Source organism: Delphinapterus leucas, chromosome 20, assembly GCF_059928025.1.
Source record: "Delphinapterus leucas isolate spDelLeu-1000000601 "Yukka" chromosome 20, BTC_Dleu_Yukka2, whole genome shotgun sequence".
NCBI lineage: Eukaryota > Metazoa > Chordata > Mammalia > Artiodactyla > Monodontidae > Delphinapterus > Delphinapterus leucas.
The window spans coordinates 53,755,629-53,782,040 of record NC_143148.1 but is presented as its reverse complement, the minus strand read 5'-3'; the positions used below and the strand labels follow the sequence as shown (position 1 = coordinate 53,782,040).

The following is a 26,412-nucleotide window of genomic DNA, read 5'->3' as shown; positions in this document are numbered from 1 at the left end:
GGCTCAGTAGTTGTGGCCCACAGGCTTAGTTTCTCTGCGGCATGTGGGATCTTCCCGGTCCAGGGCTTGAACCCGTGTCCCTGCATTGGCAGGAAGATTCTTAACCACTGCACCACCAGGGAAGTCCCTGTTTTTTTAAAAAATGACATTAAGCTCCATGAGAGCAGGACATGTGTCCACTTACATTTTACTTTTTATTTTAAAAATCTTATTATTTTTATTTATGTATATATTTATTTTTATTTTTTTGCGGTACGCGGGCCTCTCACTGCTGTGGCCCCTCCCGTTGCGGAGCACAGGCTCCGGACGCTCAGGCCCAGCAGCCATGGCTCACGGGCCCAGCCGCTCCGCAGCATGTGGGATCCTCCCAGACCGGGACACGAACCCGCGTCCCCTGCATCGGCAGGCGGACTCTCAACCACTGCGCCACCAGGGAAGCCCTATTTATTTTTATTTAAATTAAAAAAAATTTTTATTGCTGCATCTCAGGGCCTCAACCAGCTAACATAGAGTAAGTGCTCAGTAACTATTTGTTGAATAAATGCAGGAATCACTTTCATCCATCTAATGAAACATCCATCCCACTTCTATTTGACACTGAAGAGCTGACCTTACAGGGAAAGAAAGAATGAAAATCTGTGATCCATAGGCCATTTCTCTTCTTGAAGAGTTGCAGTCACCTTTCAATTGATACTGTCTTAGTTCGGTTCTCCTGGCACAGTGGTTCTCAATTGGTTGGCCCCCAGGGACAGCTAGCAATGCTGGAAGTGGTTTTGGTTGTCACAACTTGGGAGAGGAAGAGATGCTACTGGCACCTAGCGAGTAGAGGCCAGGGATGGTGCTAAACATCCTGCAGCACACAGGACAGCCCCAGAGCAAGGAATTATCTGACTGAGAAAGTCTACAGTGGAGACTCTGCTGTAGAAGCCGACTCTGAAACAAGGATTCAAGCACAGGTAGTTGATTTGAGAGGGGATCCCAGGACACCACATACAGCAGTGGGAAGCCAGGTAGGGAAGGGAAGGAACAAATAAGGGGCGCATAATCAACCCCATTACCCCTGTGGGCAACTGCAGCCCAATCCCACTGGGGAACTCTGGAAAACAGTAAGGAACGTGGGCCTCAAAGTCATCCCAGCTGAGGACTAAGTGAACTGGGTTATTTATCCACCAATCCCACCAGGCATTGGTGGAAAATGGCTTGCAGGGGCCATCAGTTCCCTGCTACCTTCAACCTGCTGCTCTAACATCCACAGAAACCCCCAGGGAAAGAGGCACAGCTGCTGGCAGTTGGACGTGGGAACCCCACAGTGGTGAGGCTGAGTGATGGATGTCAGGGGAGCATAGGTGTCATCTGCTGTAGTTGGTTTTGGCTCAGGAAATCAGGCATGGCCACCAGCCATCATCAGGATGGCTTCAGAAAAATAGAGTCCTGAGCCCTGTGCCCAGTATTCTTGGTAGGTCTGGAGTGGGGCCTGGGAGTATGTATTTTCAAAGTAGTGGGCCGTCATTCATTCCTGTCTCAGAGCCGGGAACTCTGGGAGGCACTGAGAATATAATCGCTAGGGAGAAAAACCAGTTCTTGCCCTCCAGCCCTTTCAAACAAATATGTGAGAAGTCTGAAAAGGTCATCAGGAAGCATTTATGAGTGTAACTCATCTCCAGGGTGTCAATGCAGACAGTGTCACCCCAAAATCTTCACACAACTGAAAAGTAACTCTGGCAGGTCCAAGATGGGAGGAGAGGAGGTGAAAAGGCCATGCTTTGTTGGGTTTCATTGGTTTTTCAACACCTCCAGTGAAACACGGGGCTCAGTTACCACGTGGAGCTGGCCACTACTGGTCTCTGGATTTCAGGTGACTGTCACCCTATATGGCCTGGATGGAGAGAGTGAGCCCCACCACCTGTCAGACTCCGACATCCCGGGTTTTGAGCGAGGAGGAGTGGATGTGTTCTTACTCTCCACCCTGTTTCCCCTGGGGGAGCTGAGGGGCCTGCGGCTATGGCATGACAACTCAGGGGACCAGCCGTCCTGGTGAGTCAGGGGTGGGTAAACCACAAGCACCTACTAAGTGCCAGGACCAAGGCTGGGCATTGTGCATTTGCTGCTTTGCTGATCCTCACGAGCCTCTGTAAGACGCATAGAATGGATCCCCATTTCACAGATGAGGAAACCAAGGGTCAGAGAGGCCCACCAGTCCACAGGCCACACAATGCTAGTCCCTCCCTTGACACATCTGCAGCATCAACCTGTCATTTAGCCCTCCGTTTTCCCATCTGTAAAATGGGATAGATGCCTATTGCAAAGACAAACCCTGCCCAATACGAGGAAAGTAGATGAGACATTGGGCTGCTTCTCCAGTAGGAGACCTAAGAACAGCTCTTCTGCAGAGCACTAAGTTAGGTCTTCCTGTGCTTTTCTCACTGGATGCTCACAGTGACCCTCTGGAACAAGCACTGTTATTATCCTTGTTTTATAGGTGGGAAAATCTAAGCTCGGGAAAGATAACTGACCTGCCCAGGTCACACAGCTGGCAAGCTCAGAGCCAAGACTCCTTCCCACTGTCTGAGGCCAAAACTAGTGACCCAGATGGGTGGTCTCCAGACTGAACACTCATGGGTGGCTGGCAGCTTTAGGAAAACACAGCATTTAGACCACTGTCTTTGACTCATTTAAAACAAAAACACTAATACATTAATGCGTTAAGATCCTCAGCTGCAGGGCTGGTTCCTGGGAAGCGGCTCTGAGATGGAGTTGAATATGGAGGCTGTTTATCCAAGGAGTGCCTGGGATCAGCCCCTGGCAGGGAGGGAAGGAGGTAGGATGGGCAGAAGGAGAAGAGCTTTGATGCAGCCCACAGACAGCTCAGCTGACCACACAGGGGGCTCTGGAGCTGTCCTGAGCTGGGCTGAGATGCCTGGGTTTTGATCACACCCAGGTTCTATACCCAAAGGTCACAGGGGATGTCAGCCGCCCCAGGAGGCTGTGTGACCTCAACAGAGGTAGCTCTTGCATGCCTGATGGCACTGTCCTTCCTGAAAGGAGAAAGTGCATGTCAAGAGCTTCTTAGCACAGTCCCCACCAGTAAATGCTCACTAAAGAGTGCCTCTTGTTATCATTACTCTTATTTCCCTGTAAAGCAACTGCTGCTGGAGCTGACCTCCCAGCAGAGGCAAGATGATTTCATTTCTTCCTGGGCCTCAAAGATCTAAATCAGGTTAGATGATCGCCACGAAGTGCTGAATGGACGGTAGGCTCATTCTATGGATGGAAGCCCACAGGAGGACCAAGTTTCGTGTGCTCAAGCCTGCACCTCCTTATACACACGACAACCTGGCCTTCCCCACTTGTAAAGCCCGGTGACCCTGGGCTTGCTGCCCTGCGTGAGGGTTCACAGTTTCAGAATGCACATTCTTGCAGCATATCTGTGAAAACCTGGCAGCCTCCAAGCTGGCGGTCTACACTAGCTGAACTCCCCACATGAGGCCAAATTCACCCACTGATTGGGGCATTTTGATCAAGTCACCAAGAGCAATGAAGAAAAATACAAAGTCTCTTTCCAAGAGTTCTCGTTCTTGGGCTCAGGTTTGGACCTTCATGGGATCCAAATAAGTCTCATCCCCCCACCACATTATCCTCAAAAGTGTGGGTCCCTTCCAGGTACGTAAGCCGGGTGCTGGTGCATGACCTGGCAATGGACGGTAAGTGGTACTTCCTCTGCAACTCGTGGCTGTCCATCAGTGTCGGAGACTGTGTCCTTGACAAGGTATTTCCAGTGGCCACAGAGCAGGACAGGAAACAATTCACGTACTATATTTTCTCTTTTTAAGCAAATGCTCTTTACTTTGTTCTTTCATCTCTAGGGAAGTTGCGTTATAATTCAGTCACAGCCAAATAAAAGCACATTTCACCTAGTGGGCCGGGGTAGCTCTGAGTGCGTGACATTAATAACCAGCTTTTCTTGTTGCAGTCAAAGGGCCCTGAAGGGACATGGACCCTCCAAGACAGAATTATCTTCAGGGGGTGATAACAGTTATGGAACACTTATCCATATTTACTTACGAATGTCACAGAATAATATTGTTTACATGAGTGAACAGACTGATCTGAATGGTGGTTCAACGTCTGGCCACCTGGAGCTTCTTCTTCATGTTGTTTTATCCTAGATGCATTTTTCAGCATGTTTCCCCTTGCTTTACTCACTTCCCTCACCCCCTTTCCTGTCGTGCATCCTTCCACATCTGTCCCCAAACACAAATAAACAGATACGAATGTACACACATGCATGTGCGCACACACACACACCACCACAGATCGCTATTTTGTAACTTTTTAAATGGCATGCTACTCTAAATATGTTGCCTTTTTTCTTTAATAATATATCACGCACATCCTTCCAGGAGGGTATGTCTGGGTCAAATTTTCCTTATTGGTTGCATGATATTCCACAGAATGGATGTCCCACAACCATTCTCCTATGGATGGGCATTCAGTCTGCTTCTAGTGCACTTACTGCAAGATGACTTTTCCTCCCAGCTGCCACTGTGAGCATCTCAGCCTCCAAGGGGGAAAAAGTCTGAATCAGAGAGACTTGGACCCCAAGAGAGGTATAACACAAACGTGGGCATGGATCACAACGTCCCACACGCCTGCTGTTGACTTGCCGCGTGACCTTGGATATGTCACCGCACCTCTCCAGGTCTCAGCTTCCGCATCTGAAAGATGACGAGTTCAATGTGCCTGCCCCATAGGGGGTCCCAGGTCCCATGAGACGATGTAGGAATGTGCTTGGCACACTGCGCGGCTCACACTAAGTACTCAGTTACAGAAGCAGGGATTATCTCCGAGGGCATCAGCACATGTGAAACTCAGCAAGGAGCTCTCTGAAGGCAAAAGCTCCTCATCCCTCCCGTGAATCCCTGGTGCCCAGCAGAGAGCCTGGGACACAGCACCAGGGGCATCAAATATTTGTTGAATAAGACAAATAACATGGACAATTACTGTTGTTGGCAACTGACCTCTCTCTTTCTGCACCTGTACTCTGAGTCCAGGCCACCGGAACACCCCCGAGTGACAAAGCATCGTACAACCCTGGAGGGTTCTGGCATTGACCAATCAGGACAGGCGGCAGCTGGGAATCTCTACTCTGGATACTCTTAGCAGAATCTGGGCCTTTGAATAGCTCCTGTGGTTAAACTACATTCTACTCATAGGGAAATAATACAGGTTCTTTAGGAGAATGTGGTGCCATTTTCAGAAACCCTGTCTCACAATTTTTATTCTCTCAAACTAAGTCTGAACCCAAAGCCTTGGATTTTTAACCACTATTCTCTAATGCCCTAATTATAACAAAACAAATAATATTAGAGTTATATATTATTATTTAAAACTTATAACAAAAATTATTGCTAACACTGATGAACACTCACCTATATGCCAGATACTTTGCCAAATGCTTTACAAAAATTATCGTCTTTAATCCTTTCAGCAATCCAGTGAGGCAGGTTCTGTTATTACCCCCATTTTACAGATGAGTAAACTGAGGTACAAAGGGTAAAGTAACTTGCCTGAGGTCACACAGTAGTAAGAGGGCCGTCTAGGGTTCCAACCACTCTGTCCAGAGTCCCCATCATTAACTTGAAGTGATGTTACTATGATGCTGTATTTCTTCTATAAAAGAAAAAAACCAGATGATGAATTTTAGAAACAAATCCCTCCCTCTCATCCCAGGATTGCTCCAAAGAGACTAGGCTTCTTCCCATTCCTGTCTCCCTAAATGCCTGTCCCTCTCCCCTGGCCTGTCCACAGCCACCTGTTTTTCATGAAGACCTCCACAGGCTTCCAGGATGGCCACATTTGGTACTCCATCTTCAGCAACTCAGCTTGGAGCAACTTCACCCATGCCCCCCAGGTGTCCTGCTGCTTCTCACTGCTCCTCTGCACCATACTGACCACCATCATGTTCTGGGGTGTCCCCAAGGACCCAGCTGAGCAAAAGATGGGCTTGGGTAACTCCCACTGTCATGGCGATCAGGGCTAGTGGCTGGTGGACATGAACTGTCACTGCCCCAGAAATGCCTTGCAATTCCAGAGGTCCCAAGACCACCCTCAGGTTCAATAATTCATTAGAAGGATTCACAGTAGTCAGAAATGCCATTATACTCATAATTATTAGAGAAAGGATACAGATGAAGATCAGGAAAGGGAAGAGGCACGTGGGGCAAGGTCCATGGGAGACCAAGCGTGGAGCTTCCAGTTATGATCTCCCAGTGGAGTCTGGACAGCGCTCACTCCTCCTGACAATGATGTGTGACAACACGCATGGAGTAATGCCAACCAGGGATGCTCACCCAAGCCTTGGTGTCCAAAGTTTTTATCGGGGCATGCTCACATAGACATGGCTGAACACAGTATGGCTGACCTTAGCCTCCAGCCCCTCCAGAGGTTGAGGTGATACGGTGCAACCAAGGCCCCCACCATAAATCACATTGTTAGCATAGACTATATGGTGTGGCCCAAGACCCCAGGTAAACAAAGGCATACCCACCAGGCAGGACAGCCCAAGGGCTTAGTGGTCACCTCCCAGGAGCCACTCAAGGGGCAGACCTCTCTTTGGGCAAGGTTAACCCTTACTGCACAGCCACCTTCTGGAAGGGGTGGAGGGGACTCTCCCCTTGACCCCTTCCCTCCATCTGCCCCAGGTAAAATCGAATTCACTTGGCAGGAAGTGATGATTGGGCTGGATGATTGGATTGGGCTCCTCATGTTTCCCATCAACCTCCTGATCGTTCAGATTTTTTGGAACACCCGTCCTTGGGTAACCAAGGAGCAGAACGCTGGGAAATGGGATGGGGGGCCCCCTCAGCCTGGCCCCCTCACCACAGCCTGTGGAGGATGGTCTTCTGACACCTGAGGCAGTGACCAAGGCGGGTCCTCAACCCCGGCAGTGTGGGAAGCTCTAGCCTGGGCAGAAGGGGGGGGGACTGGGGTTTGAGGCCTACAACCCACGTTGTCGGACAGCATCAGTCACTAAGATTTGTCAACTGCGTACACATGCACATATACATATGTGCACACAGTACACACATATACCTACACATGCATGCATACACACATGCCACACGTGCACACATTCACCACACACACACCTACAAACGTGTACACATGTGCAAGTGTACACACATATACACATATATCTGCACAGTGCACACATGTACACATATGCACACACCTACACATGAATGCATACACACATGCCACGTGTACACATCCACAGACATACACCCCACACCTACATGTACATGTGTGCACATGTACACACATATGCACACCTGAAAACACACCTGCACAACCTGCACACATGCCACATACACATGTTTACATGCGTGTACACACCGGCACATATATTCACGCAAACACCTACAACATATACACACATGCACACACATTTTTGCGTACCTACTATGTACAAAATATTATACTTTCAAACAGATTGCAGGCTGGAAGCACACAGAAAGAATTCCCTCTGCATTAATGCACACGTTAAGCATTTATTGAGCACCTACTGTGTTCCACACTTCAAGGAATACAGCCTGGAATGTATCAGTTGAAATCCTAGAAGAGGGATTTTTATGGGGGACAAAACAGAAGCTCAGGGTGGTCCAACGTCATGTCTCAGTAGGCAGAGCTGGGATTCAGACCCAGATTGTCCAGCCCCAGGGCGAGTGCTCTTGACCACTCTGCTGCCCCCTCACCTGTAGCTCACGTCCCCTTCCCCCTGGGTGAATTGCAGGATTTGTGGAGACTCGTCAGCTCCTTGTTCAAAGCTCTGAAGGTGCCATCCCCTTGCTCCGGCTGGGACTTCGCGAACTCAATGGACATCAACCAACTGCTGGCCTTGGTGGAAGACGTCGTCTGTCAGCAGAACAAAGCAGGGCAGGTGTTCTGGAAGGAAGCCAGCCAGACAGGGGGCCCTTTAACACTCACTCTTGGGTCTGTGCAAGTGAAAGGTGAGTCCTAACATTTCTGGGCCGAGAGGGGGCATGTTGGAGCCAGGTGGATGCAGGACCGAGGGCCACGTCTGTATCACTATCACGAGGGAGTCAAGAAGTCCTACTGGGGGTCTCCCTCACCAGCCTCCACTCCAACCACTTGCCACCGCCTCCCTCGCAGTACCACAGGCATCCTGCTCTCCACACAACGCCAAGCTGCCTTCCCACTAAGGCCTGCACACATGCTTGTCCTCTGATCTAGAATGTTCGTTCTCCTCTCTTCACTTGGCCAATGCCTACTCAGACTTTATTCTTGGCTGATGTGTCCCTTCCTCAGGGGAGCAACCCAACCTCTGAGCTCACAACAGGGTCTCCAACCATGTGCTCTTTAGCCCCTAGGCATCTCTTGCACTGCTTTCACATTGCTTGTTGCCAAATCATGAATTGTGTGAAGAGCTGCACATATGTATTGCACATTATTCTGGTTTGAGCTAGTCTCTCTGGCTCTGCTCTTGCCCCTTTCCTTTCCATCTTCCACCCAGATCGCTGCCTCCAGTGTTTAGATCAGGCTGTCCAATAGAACTTCCCACAGTGACAGAAATGGTCTATATCTGCACTGACCAATATGGCAGCCACTAGCCACATGTAGCTATTGACACTTGAAATGTAGCTAGTGTGACTAGGGAACTAAATTTTTTATTTTAATTTTAAATTTTATAAATAAGTTTATAAAAAAAACTAAACCATATATATCTTCCCATAAAAACCTGTTCCTCTTCCTTGTTATTCCTATGAAATCTTTATTCCTATGAAATACTAAAAATTCAGAATCACCTTCTCTTTCTCCTGCAACCCTCGCTTGCAATTCATACACACCTTTGAAAATATCTTTCGAGGGACTTCTCTGGTGGTCCAGTGGATAAGACTCTGCACTCCCAACTCAGGGAGCCGGGGTTCAATCTCTGGTCAGGGAACTAGAAAAAAAAAAAACAATTTTAATTTTAAAAAGTCACATGTGGCAAGTGGCTGCCATATTGGATGGTGTGGGTTAAGAATGCTGCCATTTTTAAAACACAAGGCTGGTCACAGTCTAAACCTTGTTTAGAATATAAAAATGGGGTCTATAGATTAGGGAGTTTGAATTCACGACTCTTGGCTCCACCTCTGATACAGTGAATTAAGTTTTCTAAGGTGAGGCCAGGAATCTGCATTTTTTACCAGTCACTTTTGTGACTGTTATGCACACTGAATGTTGAGAGCCACTGTCCTCAAGGCCAGGTCCCAAGTCCTTACTGTAGCACTCCCTCCTGGCCAGGCCTATGCTGACCCCATGGTCAGCCCTACTTTGACCCCCGTGTTCCAGCCACTCTGGAGCATTAGCCCTGAAGAGCTGGGCTTGGGCTGCCCATGAAGGTTGTCCCTGCAGTAGCTCTGCTGATGCCCACGCTGGACACTTGGCCCTGTTTGGGGTCTTTGGGGTTTGGGGGACTTTGGCATTCACAGCATGGGCCTTAGAACCAGGACTCTGGAGTTGGCCAGACCTGGGGCTCTCCCAGATGCCAAAACAGCTGTGCAACTTTGGACAGTTGTTTAACCTCTCTGAGACTATTTCCTCCCCCCCTATAAAACAGAAGCGCTGATCCACCCAGCTCCTTGGCTTGTTTTGAGGACTGAATGAGATCATACGAGTCTGACACAAAGCAAGGATTCAGTAAGTGTTTATGATTGCAAATGATGGTATCTTCCGGAAACATTGCCAGAACGCTTACGAAGGCTGTTGATGCTGGAACCATTAGCTGTGGCTTCAGTGATGGAGGCCCAGGAGGGAGGGGGAGGTAGGAGGCCTGAGTCAGAGGGAGTCAGAGTCAATGCTGCCAGGTCTTTACCAACATGGGGTATGAGCCACAGCCTTCTCCACATCACTTGTTATTTTCTCATTCACTTCTCACTGGTGACCGGGGAGGGGTCCTGGGGTCAGGTTGCTCCATTTTGCCATGCTCTATATCCAGTTTCACGCACCCCTTGTGAAGATGCACACTGGTCCAGACCTGGGCCCTTCCTGTCCCAGGAGAATGTGCCCCTGGGCACCGGCCTCCCAGCTCAGGCTCCAGGGACCCAGGCCTGGTTCCACCCGGAGAGTCCAAGCTTCCCTTAGAAGGCTCAGGGAATAATGAAAAGGTTCAAATTTGTTTTTTTCTTGCAATGAATATGTATTACCTCTGTAATTTAAAACAAAAAACACTTTTTTTTAGTTTTTTTGCTTTAAATATCAATGTTCTTTAAAAATAAATTTATTTATTTATTTATTTTTGGCTGTGTTGGGTCTTTGTTGCGGCGCATGGGCTTTCTCTATTTGCGGCGGGCGGGGGCTACTCTTCATTGCGGTGGCTTCTCCTGTTGCGGAGCACAGGCTCTAGGCCTGTGGGCTTCAGTACTTGAGGCTCACAGGCTGTAGAGAGCAGTCTCAGTATTTGTGGTGCGCGGGCTTAGCTGCTCCATGGCATGTGGGATCTTCCCAGACCAGGGCTCGAACCCATGTCCCCTGCACTGGCAGATGGATTCGTAACCACTGCGCCACCAGGGAAGCCCAACACCTTTGTTTTTTAAAAAAAAAAAAAAAAAAACTTAAGGAAACTGAAATTTGAACAAACGAACTGTAGAAAAACATTCAGAGATAACAGGGAGAAACTTCTCCACTGACTGGTTGTTTCACGCTATTAAAGGACTATCATTATTGTTTTAAAAATTGATAATGACACATTGTGGTTTTGTTTTTAAAAGGAGTACTCTTCTTCCATAGAAGCATATTAAAATATTTAGTGTCAGGACGTGGGGCCTGGAATTTACTTCAAAATAATCCACAGGGAGAGGGTGGGTGGGGTGCAGGCGAAACAGGACTGATGATAGGATGAGGCGATAATTTTGAGCAATGGGTATAGGTTCATCTCATCATTCTCTTTACTTTTGTAATTTAAATTTTTTCATAATAAAAAGTTAAAAACAAACGATTAAGACTTATACCATCTTTGGCAACAGGCAAACTTGGGTTCAAATTCAAATCTTGTACGTATTAAAATATTTGCTGATAAGAGAACATGTCTAGGATTTGCTTAAGGTACTGCAGGAAAAAAAAATTGGAGGGCTGAGGCGAGACAATTTTGGCAAAATGTGGGTAATTGCTGCAGGAGGGCAATAGGTATACCATTCTTGTCTCTTCTACGTATAAGGAAATTTAGAAAATGCCCTTCATAAAAGACTAAAAGAGGAACATTTAAATCCTAACTGACCATATGAGCCAAGTATCCCATCTTTCTGAACCTCAGATTTCCCATGGTTTGGCACACAGTAAGCGATCGATACAAGAAAGCCATTACTAACACTCCTGTTTCTATTGCACACAGTCTGCTCTGTCACTCAGCACCAGCTGATGCTCTTTCTCTCCCTTGTCCTCCAGAAGAAATGCAGTGCCCCAGGCCCGAGGTGGGCCCAAGAGACGCTGGGAAGGACAGTGCCTACAGGCAGTGTCTCTACCTTCAGCTGGAGCATCCCAGGGCTTTTCCCAGGGCCAGAGCCACACCCAGGCACTGGGGCAGCTGCAGACCCTGAAGGGTTGCCTGGGGGGACAGCCCGGAACCCCGCCTCCAGCACACTCGAGGTAATACACTCCCTTGGGTGCTCCCAGCCTGGGGCCTGCAGGGAGAGCACATCCCGGTACCTTGGAAGGTTATTCATCCAGATCTCCCCAAGAAGCAGCGATTATGGACTGCACAAATTCAGGGAAGAGGACTTTGAACAGGGTGATTTTGCCAGATGATGGTTAGAGCCCTTTGTACAGCACTTTACAGTTTATAACCATTTTCACGTGGTGTTTCCTAGCTGCACACTCCTGGACAAGCCCCTCATCCTCTCTGAGCCATAGTTTCCTTACCTGTAACATGGGAATGATAATGCCTATCTCCTGTCAAACCTAAGAAGAATTTAAAAGGGCCTGGTCCATGAAGAGCAGCATGTGGGCTAAGCATGGAAGGGCCTGGAGACCAAAGTCCTCTCCAGGGTCCCATTGTCACTGCTGGCATAGCAAACATTTTGTTTACCAAACATTTGCTTTCATCTCCATGTGAACTGCCTTCCTCCCCTTTGAGGTCCCAAACCCCTACCCCCTTTTTCTCTGAGATGCCACATAACCCTCAGTTGCCTAACTTGTCCTTGAGCCTTATATTCTTCTGGAGCCCCTATATATATGTAATTAAATTTTTTTTTCTCCTGTTAATCTGTCTCGTGTTAATTAGACCAGCCAGAAGAATCTAGAAAGGGTAGAGGGAAATTTTTTTTCTTCCCGAACAACAGCACCATAATTCAGTGAAAAAATGACCATTTTTTGAGATGTATTCTAAAATAATTGGTGATGATTTTATATTACGTATGAAATTTATTTTTAAATGTTCCAGAAAAAAAAGAAAGCATGTGGGGATAGATGATACACGTTTGACAAGGAGGTGATGGTTGTTGGAAGTAGTTGATGAGGGTTCACTGTACTCACTGATTTCCGTATAATGGGGAATTTTCATAATAAAAACTTAAGTACCAGCCTTCTAGGCTTGCCATGAGGAACAACAGATAAAACCTGTATAAAGCAGTTTGCATGGGGACTGGCTCCTAGTAAGCACTGAATAAAGGTGACCTGAATAGAATATATGTATGTGTACCGGATAGAATACAGAATAGGATAGAGGAGAATACTGAGGGTCTGAGGGGTCAAGGAGCTTGGCCAAGGTCACGCAGCTGGTAGGGTTGGGGCACGGTTTGAACTGGAGCCCAAATGGTGCCCCCCTGATTATACCCATCCTCTCTTGCAGCTCCCTGCAGGCGAGCAAGCCCCCTCGAGGCCTCCCCTGGTGGTGTGTCTTGGTGGGCTGGCTCCTGGTGGCAGCCACCAGCGGAGTGGCAGCCTTCTTCACCATGCTCTTATGGCCTGCACTACGGGCGGGTCAGCCCCCTCAAGTGGCTCATCTCCATGGCCGTCTCCTTTGTGGAGAGTGTGTTTGTCACCCAGCCCCTGAAGGTCAGGACCCCTGTGTGGCTGCCCTCCTGCCCTCCTTCCCTCCACCCATGATTTCCCTCCTGCCAGCTGCCCAGCTCTTAGGCTTCAGCAGTTCCTTCATCTATTCAATCTATTCATTCAACAAACCCACTTGGAGCACCGCTTCTGGGTGGACCTGGGGCAGGAAGGTAACTACCAGGATAACCCATGCTCCCTCAGGGCCAGATGCTGACATTTCATCATCACAATCACCCTTAGGAGGGGTCTCACCTCCATTTTACAGATGAGAAAACCTGAGGTTAAGAGAATAAGGTCACCAAAAAATCTTGCCCTTAGGCCCCATGTATAAATAGGAATGATATCATATTTCCTCAGGTCTAGGATGCTTTTGATTGTGAGATGAGCCAGCAACTTACACAAACTTTACCTTCAGAAAAAAACCCACCAAGCCATTAAATGTGTGCATGAACTGGAAATACGCTCCTATTTCTGAAAATGTAAAATTACGCAAGAGAGCAGTGAGAGTCAAAGAGAGCCTGAGCCCCGCCTGGAAGGAGCCAGGCAGTAGGAATACTGTGTCGGGGGAGCTGCAGAAGTGACGGAATATTTAGAGAAAATCCTTCCGCCTACGAGGCATCACAGAATCCCCCACCCTCATTCTTCCCTGAACAGCCTTCGTCAGAGACTTAAACAGCTCCTGACACCTCCCTCAATCTAGTCTGAGAATATTAAGAACAGAGACCTGAACCTTTTTGTTCTCCAATCAAACCACAGAATCCTACTGTGCTTGTGCACTGAAGGTGCACAGACGATGTAATGGAAGGAATTACTTAACACGGAAAGAAAGGGAGGGAGGGAAGGAGGGAGGAGGCAGGTGTAAGCAGCTATGCTAGTGAGTCACCAGGCTGAGGGGTAGGAGAAAGGCCAGCAGGTGGGAGGGCAGGAGAATGCCGGAAGCAGCGTGAGCTCAAGGATTTGCTGGTCTCTGCCTGGTTGGTGGCCAGGCACGCAAGCCCTGCCCCTGCCCCTTTATGACCACGTCCCCTCTCTGCAGAGGATGGCTTCCCCAGAGCATGGCTCCTGCCCAGGACACAAGTGTGGCTCCCGTTCTACCCAAGCTCAGACCAGGAATTGACAGGGAGTTTCCAACACAGGCTTGGGGTTCACAGTGGGTGCCTTCCAGGTGCTGGGGTTCGCTGCTTTCTTTGCGCTGGTGTTGAAGACAGTGGAGGACGAGGAGGAGCCTGTGGCCCCCCTCCCAGGACGTGTCTCTGGCCCAGGTAATGGTGCCCAGGTGCAGGCAGGGCTCTGGAACCTGACAAGGCTGAGAAAGCCCCGTGGAGCCCAGACACTGGGTGGTCCCGGCCTCAGACCTTCGCTCCCCATCAGCCTTCACCCTGACTATTGAAGCACCCCCAATCCATCCAGGGACAAGCGACTCTTCCTCTGTCTCTTGGGCAACCTGTTCCTCCCCTATCCGAGCCCTTCTCTCTGACACCTAAGCATGAAGAGGCACCATGGGGTCCACGCTCTTCAAGGGCCTTCATCCTCTGTGTAATCCCAAGCAAGCAGCTTTCTTCCCCAGGGCTCAGGTCATCAGACAACCAAAACACAACAAGCTTGTGTGCGTGAGGGGTGTGAGGGAGCTATAATTAGGGTTCTAAGACAAAGGTCTGCAAACAACAGCCAGGGGGCCAAATCTAGCCCAGCGCCTGTTTTTGTAAAGAGTTTTAGTGGAACACAGCCATGCTGACTGGTCAGAGGAGCCCACGACCAGCCCTCTTCCCCCCAACCTGATTTCTCACTTCCCAGCCAAAACTCCTGAGGGTGTCTCCAATAAGAGAATTACAAAAAACAAACAAGCAAACAGAACAGATTCAACACTCTAATAGTCTATACAGAGATTTTGACTTTCAGGGAAAGTAAAACGGGAACAAACGAAAGCCCACATCCCTACATCATCATGCAGTGTGGTGACCTCCTCATGGGACTGTATTCTTCTGCCCTACAATAGGGATTTGGCTTTGTAGATCCAAAAAGTCCATTAAAACCATCTTCCCAAGTCAAAAGAGTAATTTTTCTCCAAAGAGACGACAGCCTCCTGACCAATCAAATATTCATTCAGTAATTCCTTTGGCAATTATCCAGGGAGTACTTTCTGTGTGCCAGGCAGTACAATGGCTTCGGAACATGACTTACATAAAATCCAGTCACTCTAAGTGTATAATTACTGATTTTAGTAAATTTATAGAGTCGTGCAACTATCACCACAATTCAGATTTAGAACAGCTTTTTGGAACTTACCCCCAAAAGTTCCCTCTTGCCCATTTGAAGTCAATCCCTACTCTCAGCCTCAGCCCTGGCAACACAACACTGACTGGATGGAACAGGTTGCTGCTCTTGGAATGAACAGCCCATCTGGGAAGACACATTACACAAGTAAATGCACAAAATGACTTGTAAGAGAGAATGAGGGGGTAGAATAAGAGGGTGGCTCCTAGAGGATGGGAGAGGGAGGGTCTGAACACTGGGCATGGGCAAAGGCCCTGAGGTGGGACAAGAGCTTGTCATTTTATAGCAATTACTGACAGGGTGGCCAGAGCATGGGGAGCTGTGTGTGCATGGAAGAAATGCTTCAAGATGAGGGCAGAGAGGTGGATGGGGAGCAGGTCATACAGGGCCCTGTAGGGCCTGGGGCCATGCCGGGGTTTTGGAGTGTTTGAAATAGGAGAGCAGCATGATCGGACTTGTGATTTTGTGACTGCTCTTGGAGACCAGAGGTATTGGGTCAAAAGTAGAAGTGCAGAGGCCAGTAGGAAGACTACTGAAATGGTCCAGACTAGAGGTGGCATGCATTAGCAGTGGGGGTGGACAGAGGGGCATGGATCCAAAGGGTAGATGGGTCAATATACCCCTATCAGACTGGCTAAAAAGAGTGATAACACCAAATGCTGACAAGGATGCAGAGAAACTGGAGCATTCATACGTTGCTGGTGGGAAAGCCATTCTGGAAAAGTTTGGCAGTTCCTTTCAAAACTAAATATGGGCTTACTATACACCCCAGAAATTACACCCTTGGGCATTTATCCCAGAGAAATGAAGAATTATTTTCATATAGGAACTTGTACACAAATGTTCACAGAAGCTTCATTTGTAACAGTCAAAAGATACATTTGTAACAGTCAAAAGATATTTAGCCACTCCTAGGAATCTACCCAGGAGAAATGAAAATATATGTCCACACAACACATTCATAGCAACATTATTCTTAATAGACCAAACTAGGAGTAATCCAAATGTCCATCAACAGGTGAATGGATAAGCAAAAGGTAGTATGTCCGTACAATGGAATATTACTCAACAATAAAAAGAAACTAACTACAGGGAATTCCCTGGCCGTCCATTGGTTAGGACTCTGCGCTTCCACTGCAGGGGGCCCAGGTCTGATCCCTGGTCAGGGAACTAAGGTCCTGCAAGCCACGTGGTGCGGGAGAAAAAAAAAAAAAAGAAAGGGCAAGAAAAAGAAACGAACTACTAATATACACAACACGGACAAACACCAAACCATCGTGCTAAGTGAAAGATGCCAGATACAAGAAACTATGTACATATGATTCCATTTATATGAAAAGTCCAGAAAAAACAATCTATGAAGACAGAAAGAAAATTAATGGGGCTAAGGGTGGGGATAGAGTGGGAGTAGAGACCAATTTTAGGGACATGAGGAAACCTTTGGGGGTGACAGAAATGTTCTAAAACTAGGTTGTGGTGATGGCGGCACAACTCTACAAATTTACTAAAATCACTGAATTGCACGCTTCCAACGGGTGAAATTATGAAAATTATAGGTCAATAAGGTGGTTTGAAAAAGAAGATACTTGGAATGACATATAACAGGACTTTGAGATATTAGTAACCTTCATCCTTCCATCCTTCCAAGTTTTGGAAGCACTGGGATCCATCTTAGAGTTCAGGAACACAGAAAGACAGCATCCAGGAATCAGTAAGACTTCAGGTGAGGAAGGCATCTGTGCTTTCAGTATGAGGAGAATTCTCCAGCGGGAGAAGAAGGGACAGAATTCTGAGCACTGGGATGGCATGGGCAGAGGCATGGAGGGTAGCATTGGGAAATGGCTCCCAAGGAGGAGGAACAGTGGATCCCGTTGTACCTGGTGAGGGGAGTCTCTTGGTTGCAAACGTACAAGCTGGTTCCACTGCCCATTTGGGGGACTGTCCTTGTGCCCGTGCTTTCACAGACCCCTCTGCCTTGTTCCAAGCATGAAGAAACAGCAGAAGGGACATCTACGAGAAGCCTCTGGCCTCTGACGTTGAGAAGATGAAAACCACCCACCTCAAGGAACAGAAAGCACTTGCCTTAATCAGAGAAATCTTGGGTAGGCAGCCAAGATTACTTACAAGCAACCTTCCCACTCGCTGGTTCTCAACATAGATTTGAGCAGATGTGGTACAATCTCTGACAGGCCCACACTGCTTCTGGGCCCATCGCCCCAGATATCTACCCTCCCCAGCTTCTCCCCTAAACTTAAAATCCTTCCGTGGCTCTTCCAGGCCCCTAGATAACGTCCAAACTCCCTGCTGTGCTCCACCCACCCAGGTCACCCCTCTCGGCCCCTTGTGCCCTCAGCTCCAGTGACACTGCCGTCCCGCAGCTCCTGACCCAGGCCCTCTGGCATCTAGTCTGCCTGGAATGTGCGCACCCTCCTCCCTGCCTTTTCCTCTGGTTAATTCCTTTTATTCTTCAATTCTCAGCCCAAAGGCTGTGTCGTCAGAGAGGCTCCTCTGGCCCGCTGACCAGACGCTTTCAAACCTCACTGTGTGTCTTAGTCTGGGTTCCCCCACAGGCAGATCTGTGCATAAGTAGTTGGTTTGGGAGGCGATCCTGAGAAGCACTGGTAGGAAAAAGTGCAGGACAGAGACAGAAGCCGATGGAAGGCGGTTGGTGAGTGGGTTCCATGTGGGCAACTGGGGCTCAGTCCTGCTGAGACCTCGGGAGGGGCGAGCGTAGTACATACCCCCTAGTTGCCACCCACCAGGTCACTGGTGAGGGCTGCTTCCGAGGAGGGCGCTGACCCTGCCGCAGCCCTGGCCTGCCCTCCCACGGGGAGCCCATGTGGCCAAACCACAGAGTGGCGGAGCTTGCGTAGGAGCTGCACGTACAGAATGAAAAACAAGACAGATGTGGGCAGAACCCCAACAAGTCATCTTGGAGCGGGGGTGCCAGAATGCAGATTCCCAGGCCCTGGGCCCAGAGATTCTGGTTCAGTAACGTTCTGCATCCCCCAACATGATTCTGATGTTGGGCCTCCTAAACTAAATCTTTGTACCTAATGGGCCCTTAGGTCACACTCACCTGTCTACAGGTGTGCTCCATGAGGGCAGGGAACACGTCTGTCATCTTTATTGCTCTATCCTCAGCACTGCAACATGGCAGAGCCTCATTTTTTTTTTTTTTTTTTTTTTTTTTGGCCACACCATGCAGCATGTGGGACCTTAGTTCTCCGACCAGGGATTGAACCCCTGCCTCCTGCAGTGGACGCTCCGAGACCTAACCACTGGACCGCCAGGGAACTCCCCAGAGCCCCATTTTAAAAAAATTCTATTTAAGAAACATTCATACAGCCCGAAATCCGTTCAGGCACTATTTTAAGTGCTTTATAAATATTAATTTGTTGACTCCCTCATCACAACCCTGTGTGACAGAATTATCCCCATTTCACAGATGAGGAGAGTGAGGCACAGAGGGGTTAAGTCACTTGTGAAGGGCACATGGATAGGAAGTGGCAGAGCTGGGATTTGAACCCAGGCAGGAGGCTCATGGCCTGTGAACTTTACTACTTTCTGCTGTCCTTATAAGGACTGATTCCTTTGGCACCAGAGGGGCGAGGGGCTGGTCTACAAGACCTCAACTGTTCTGAGCCATGTGCCTTTCCAGTTCCTGCCCTGGACTTGGTAGGAGCTGGGGCCTCTGCCTGACCAGGGGCTGTGCCTCCCTTCCCAGCACACCTGGGCTCCCTGTGGATGCTGCTCCTGGTGGCCTACGGGCAGGGGGACCCCAGCGCCTACCACTTCAACAGACACCTTGGGCACAGCTTCACCCGAGGCTTTTCAGCCGTGCTGGACTTTCAGGACTTATTCACGTGGGCCAACACCACTCTCGTGAGCAACCTGGACAGTCATCACCCAGGTACCGTCCACCCACCCCAGGACATGGGTCAGCTCCCTTCTGGGAACAGCTGTGGGTCACTGTCAACTTCAGCCTTACAGAGAACCAATAACCACAGAGCCATATGCTTTGAAGGAGAGACCCTCTGAGGGTCCCTAGCCCTCCCTGGATGCAGAGTGGAGAAACTCCTTCTTAGATAACTGAGCAGGAATTGGCCAGGCAGAAATGGTGTGCCAGGCAGAAGGGACAACATGAGAAAAGGCAAGCCTGAAACACCGAGGCACTATACTTCCTGGAACTACAGAGCGTGGAGTGCGACTTCAGTGTACAGTAGGAGTTGAGGACCCACGAAAAGCAGAGCAGGAGAGACGAACAGGGGCCAGATCATGAAGGCTCTGGAAGCTCATAGTTTGTGCTTAAGGGAGTGAGGAGCCACTGACAGCTTCTCGGTGAGGCAGTAACATAATCAAATCTGTGGTAGAAGCTGCATTGGAAGTTGGAGTTGAGAGTAGGTAAGTTAGGATGCTGGGCAAAAATGATGCGACTGATGTAGGGATGGGGGCAGAGGTGATGGAGAGACGGGGTGGGTGCAGACAACATTGAAAAGGTACTATTGGTGGGCCTCGTTGACCCTTAGGATGTGGGCATCGAGCGAAAGGACATAAATGGTCTCCAAGTTGATGACTGGGTAGGAGTTGCCATTCCCCAAGAGAAGTTATGCAAGAAGTAGACCAGGTCCAAGGTGGGGAGATGGTGATGAATGGTTGAATGTAGTCTGTGGTTGGCCATGAACCTCTCTTGGCTAATTCTACAACGGGCACACTGAAATTCACGTTAGCATCCAGGCCAGAAAGCTTGGGATGTGTTAAGATGATGTTGATGGCTAGATTTATCCACTTGTTTCTCATCTCCAGGCTTTATCACTGATGGGAACCCCAAGCTGGTGGGCAGTGCCCAGATTTGCCAAGTGAGGGTCCAGGAAAGCTCTTGCACTCTTGCCCTGCAGCTGCAGGCTTCTCTTTTTTTTTGTTTTTTTTTTTTCGGTACGCGGGCCTGTCACTGTTGTGGCCTCTCCCGTTGCAGATCACAGGCTCCGGACGCGCAGGCCCAGCGGCCATGGCTCACGGGCCCAGCCGCTCCGCGGCACGTGGGATCTTCCCGGACTGGGGCACGAAACCGTGTCCCCTGCGTCGGCAGGCGGACTCTCAACCACTGCGCCAACAGGGAAGCCCTGCAGGCTTCTCTTGATGGATGCCGTGTGCCATATTCCCTGGATGTTGAAGACCTGTCAGACTATGGGGAAGGCTGGAATGCCTCTGTCCTCAATAACAGCAATGACTTTTCCCAGGCTTGGCAGTACCAGAGCCAGAGCCAGCGTCGAGGGTATCCCATCTGGGGCTAACTCACTGTGTACCAGGGAGGAGGTTACGTGGTCCCCTTGGGGACTGATCGCCAAAGTGCGTCAAGGTAAGGCTCACTGGATTCACATGCAGCAGAGGAAAGACATTTGCTCAAGTGCAGGTCTGATTGGAGGGTGCAGCTTTCAAAACAGGGCTGAGCCAAGCTCATTGTATCATTGTGGGGAGGGGCTGGGGGATTCAGAGGCATTCAGGTCATATTTTCAGGCCCCTGGAAACTGTGCAATCTCAGAGTTCGAAGGGAAATCCTGCTTCCAGCATTCTCAGCCTGGTGCACCAAGCCTGGTGGCCTCTACTAGAGCCAATACAGGGATGGGAAACTTAGTACGACGTAAAGTGTCCGCCACCAGGCAAGTAGGAAGTGGTGAAGGCTCTTAACCTTAACCAAGAATTATGCAGGGTCTGAGGTCTTACCCTACTCATAAGCTAACACACTAGCCTGTTTCATGGATGCTGGCAGAAGACACAAGACTCCTAGGTCAGAGACAAAGGATTTCATTACTCACAGCAAAAGCGGTAGCAGAGCTTCATGGTGTTTGAAGTCAGTTCCCTAGGAAGGGCCACGACAGATGCTTGCCCACGCAGTGAGTTACAGTACCAAGGAGGAACACTGAGCTTGGAGCATTCACTGTTTCTACAGTGGCAGAAGCAAGCCTGCTCTTTGTCTGAAGGAGGGTGTCACCTCATCCCTTGAGGTTGCTCACTGCAAACTCAGCCCTGAGACGATGCCTGGGTAAAGCCCCGCCAGAGCCTTGCATTCCTGGAATACTCAGCACGAATGTGCAAGGACACTCAGGGCCCACACACACTGTGTCTCCCAGCACGCTCCAGAGTCAGAGAGCCCTAGGTTTGAAACCGTGGCACTGCTCCTGTTAGCTGTGTAGTCGCAGGTGAGTTAGTGAACCCATGTGAACCTCCATCTCCTCCATGGCACTATTACAGCACCAAGGAACACAGGGAGCAAGCCCCAAAGGAGGACACCTGGCAGGGGTCCCCTGGGATTAAGGACAGGCCAGGAATAGCTTATTTCCACATAATAGGTGTTTTCCTGCCACTCTGAACAACTGATACTCTCTCTCTGCTTCTATGTATCAAAGCAGGACGCAGACCCACCAGGGACAGGGCATGTTTTAAAACAGGCCCATCATTACTGCTCTAAGTAATAACAGCTATTATTACTACATGTGCACACACACACGCACACACACACACACACACACACTTCTATTTCCTCTTCACAGTGATCCTGAGGCGCTGGTGTTAACACTATTGCAGATGAGGCCTGAAGACATTATCAGCTTTCCCACAAGGCAGGCAAGATTTGAACCCAGGTCCCTCTGGCATGTGCTCTTTCCACGGCACCCGTGAGCAGATCTCCAGGAACTGGTCTTGTGAACTGCCAGCCCAAGAGGGACTGTAACAGTTGCAGCTGCTGCCTGCCTAAGCCCCTGATGCTCTATGTGGCTGCTCTAACACCATGGTCCTCAAACTTTAAAATGCATCACATACGAAGTACTATGTATACAATTGGGACTTCCCTGGTGGTCCAGTGGTTAAGACTCTGTGCTTCCACTGCAGGGGGCATGGGCTCGATCCCTGGTCGGGGAACTAAGATGCTACATGCTGTGCAGTATGGCCAAAAAAATAAAAAATAAAATAGGCACGCAACAAGGATATATATATATATATATATATATATATATATATACATACATATATATATATATATATATATATAATATAATTCCCAAGTGAATTATAGCCCTTATTCTGTAATAACTTTTAATTAATTAATTAGGCTGCACCGGGTCTTAGTTGTGGCACGCGGGATCTTCGTTGTGGTATGCGGGATCTTTTTCGTTGTGGTGTGCAGGCTTCTCTAGTTGTGGCACACAGGCTCAGTAGTTGCGGAGTGTGGGCTTAGTTGCCCCGCGGCATGTGGGATCTTAGTCCCCTGACCAGGGGGCAAACCCACGTCCTCTGCATTGGCAGGTGGATTCTTAACCACTGGACCACCAGGTAAGTCTCTGGAATAACTTTTAATGGAGTAAAACCTATAAAGGTACTGAATCACTATGCTGTACACCTGAAACTGACATTGTAAATCAACTATACTTATAGATAGATAGACAGACAGATAGATATAATGTTTAAAACAAACCAAAAAACCGCCAATCATAATCCCTTGGAGGTCTCATCAAAACACAAATTCCCAGGTCCCACCCCCAGAGTTTCTGACTGGGGAGATCTGGGGTGGAGCTTGAGAATCTGCAATTCTAACAAGTTTCCAGATGATGTGATGCTACCACTCTGGGGACTGCATTTTCAGAACCTCTGCTCTGATGGCCAGGGGACCTTTGCACATGGGATGGGAAACTGAGGCCCAGAAGGAGGAAATTAATTCCCCAAGATCATGGCAAATGAAGGGCAGACTAGAATCACGTCTCCTGATTCGTGGGACTCTGTTCATTACATCAGTGATTCCCAGCCCTGACTGTACATTAGAAACACCTGGGGGCTTTTGGCAATGCCTGCCACTACACCTGAGACCAATAAAAACAGAATTCCTAGGAGAAGGATCCAAGCACTGGTATCTTGAAATCTCCCATGTGGTTTGCATATACAGCCAAGATTGAGAACCCACTGGAAAAACGACTAAAGAAAACAATTTAGGTGATGACAAAAAAACTTTAACTTTTCATGAAGTGGACTGTCTCCATTCAGAGACCCGTAAAATGGAGTGGAAAGCAGGAAGCTTTTGCAGGGTAAAGAATAATGAACAAGGAAGCGGAAAATAGAAAGTATCTGATTGGCCAGGGCCACAGAGTCAACCTTGTTTGGGATGAGAAGGAAGAGGAAATAAGTATAGAGCCTGGAATTTGCCTGGTGTTTGGGGATTAGCTGACTGGATATACTGCCTTTCTGGTCAAGGGGAGCCTTTACAGAGACACAAAAGTTATCCAAGTTTCAGTTTGCTGACATGGCACCCTGCACAGGAGCAGCTCCATCTTGGGCCCAGAAATTTATTTCAAGATGTTCATATGGTTACTTTGGTTTAAATTTTGAGAAACCACCAAACTGTTTTCCATTTCACATTCCCAGCAGCAATGAGGGTCTTTGTACACAAATTCCTAATAGCCTTTGTGGGGGTGGGTGGGGTGGGTGGAGGGCATCTCGTCATTCTCAATGGAGGGGAAGAAGGAACCGCTCCCCTGGGGATAAAGAAGGAACCCTGTGGGGATAAAGGCAGGAGTGAACACCCTTGGGATTCCCAGAAGGAGGTCAATTCCAACACAAAAGCAACACTAAACAGTGAAGTGACTTTGGCAGGGACCAAATTGGACGATAAAACCATGGTTTCCCCTTAGAAAGAAAAGCCCTCAAAGAGAATGGACCTACCTAAGTTGCATGGTTCTTTCTCCCTCTGCAGCTGTCGGAGGAAGGAGAGATCGTCAATTTGCTATTGATGAAGATACTCAGTTTCCTGGGCATTAAATGTAAAAGACAGGAGCCTGGAAGCAGCGGTGAGCAGCCTGAGTTGCTGTCAGAGGCCTGGGCCCCTCAACCTGTATCAGCTGTGCCCCAAATTTAAGCTGTTGGTCCAGGCACAATCATCTGTAGAGTAGGGGAGGGCCAGCATCTTAGGCCTACACTTACCAGTGATTCTATAATCTCTCCAGGTCAATATTTTTCTGTGTCCATAGAAGAGTTACCAAACCTGGCAAGCAAAAAAAAAAAAAAAGGAAAAATACATACATACCTCCATACAGTTGCTACCACTATCATAGACTGTTTGTTCAAATATATTTTCAACTAGAAATATAACAAATATTGTCTGGAGTTCGGGGAGGGGGGTGGGTGGGAAATCCCCTCTACAGACTAATTATTTCATCTTCTTGGTCAGTCAGGAGTTGCCTTTGAATGATTCTAGTTCAGGGTTTCCTAAACTGTGTCCAGGAGATGCTAATGGGTGTCATATTAGTTTGCTAGGGCTGCCAGAACAAAGTACCACAAACCGGCTAGCTTAAAACAACAGAAATTTATTGCTCCACAGTTCTGGAGGATAGAAGTCCAAAATCAAGGTGTCAACAGGGCCGTGTTCCTTTGGAAGGCTCTCTTTTAGCTTCTAGCGTATGCCAGCAATCCTTGGCGTTCCTTGGCTTGTAGATGCATCATTCTAACCTCTGCCTCTGTTGCCACATGGCCTTCTTCCCAGTATGGGGTCTGGGACTTCAACCTACCTCTTTAGGGGCCACAATTCAACTCATGACAGGTGTCATCCTCCCCCAAATGTTTCTAGATCAAACGTGGGAAACACTGGATACACAAGTGCTTTAGCATGGGAATTGTTAGAGCTTTTAATATGCTAAATGTGCACTGTGAGTCTTCTGGGATGAGATGAATGTGAGCAATAAAGTGTGTAATGATTCCCAAACCCCTATGACCATGGCTTCTGGTATTGAAGCACTTCAGTCAGGGCTAGTGTTCCTTAGGCAATACTTTGGGAATCGTTGATCTACACCAGTGGTTCTCAATATTGGCTACACGCTAGAAACCTCAGACTTCATCCCAATTGATCAGAATCTATGGGTCTCAGGCATCAATATTTTTTAAGCCCCCCCAGATGATTCCAATGTGCAGTCAGACTTGATAAACATGCTTTAAATTCTGAGAACCACAGACCTAGATAATAAAAGTCTTCCAGGTGACTGTGTGGATAAGTGCACATTTCCCCTCTCCTATGCAGGAGAAGCACCTCACAAGTCCTCTCCAATTCACCCTGTCTTGTCTCTCCTCCTAACACACCCATTGTAGCAGGTACTCTAGGTAGCCTGCCCCAAATCCATTCCATGCTTTCCTCCTTGCTATCAGAATCCCAATTTGTTCAGGTAGCCCCTACCCCTACCCCACATGACTCATGGTAAGGTGACCCTGTGGCCACCTCAAAGTAAATCTTGATTTGTCTTAGCAATAGTCCTTGACAGGGCTTCCCTGGTGGTGCAGTGGTTGAGAGTCCGCCTGCCAATGCAGGGGACACGGGTTTGTGCCCTGGTCCGGGAAGATCCCACATGCCACAGAGCGGCTGGGCCCATGAGCCATGGCCGCTGAGGCTGCACGTCCGGAGCCTGTGCTCCGCAACGGGAGAGACCACAACAGTGAGAGGTCCGCGTACCGCAAAAAAAAAAAAGAGATGGGCTCTAGTGCTGGACATTGTCTGGTCTAAGACTGCTGGAACTCTGACAGCTACCTTGAGACCATGGGGAACAATATGAAGATGGCAGAGCAGAAAGATGAGAGGAACATGCACACTTGATGAGGTCATTAAACAGCTAGTTTAACGGTGAAGCTGAACTACTGCCAGCCTTGTATCTGGATGAGAGCTTAAATATCCTTTTATGATGGCTGAACCAGGATCCCACCTAACTACCATGACAATCAAAAGCCAGAATCCTTTATAAACAGAGAGACACATAATGTGGCAATACACATAAGACCTTGGGGATTTATCTTCTATCCACCCCAAAGCCCATCATCCATTCTTTATTGTGTCAGGTATGAACATGAGCTATATAAGCAGATAAGCATCAAATAATTCATACCAAGTACACACATGTCTCCCGAAAGTCTGGTACAGAAATCTACCCAGACACATAAAGTCCGTTAGTTTAAGTAGGAAAAGTTCTAAGATCTAGAGAAGTTATAAATTCTTCATTTCTCTTTCCCATCTTTCCCATCCAATCTCCACTTCTCTGTTGACTATAAATATCAAATTGGAAA

At 48.4% G+C, this 26,412-nt stretch overlaps 1 protein-coding gene across 1 annotated transcript in view; it reads left to right on the top strand.

The window, feature by feature from the left end:
* Window positions 1–24,260, top strand: part of LOC111179696 (polycystin-1-like protein 2) — an 83,146-nt gene extending 58,886 nt beyond the window's left edge. The window contains 17 exon segments of the mRNA XM_089902489.1: window positions 1,856–2,034; window positions 3,661–3,807; window positions 5,809–6,008; window positions 6,702–6,862; window positions 6,864–6,926; window positions 7,793–8,009; window positions 11,446–11,535; window positions 11,538–11,646; window positions 12,848–12,956; window positions 12,958–13,053; window positions 14,216–14,312; window positions 17,289–17,426; window positions 19,052–19,237; window positions 20,131–20,228; window positions 20,454–20,683; window positions 20,985–20,988; window positions 24,065–24,260. Of these exon segments, the coding sequence (XP_089758615.1) occupies window positions 1,856–2,034; window positions 3,661–3,807; window positions 5,809–6,008; window positions 6,702–6,862; window positions 6,864–6,926; window positions 7,793–8,009; window positions 11,446–11,535; window positions 11,538–11,646; window positions 12,848–12,956; window positions 12,958–13,053; window positions 14,216–14,312; window positions 17,289–17,426; window positions 19,052–19,237; window positions 20,131–20,228; window positions 20,454–20,683; window positions 20,985–20,988; window positions 24,065–24,226 (2,286 nt within the window). The 3' untranslated portion in view covers window positions 24,227–24,260.
* The last annotated feature ends 2,152 nt before the right edge of the window (window positions 24,261–26,412 follow it).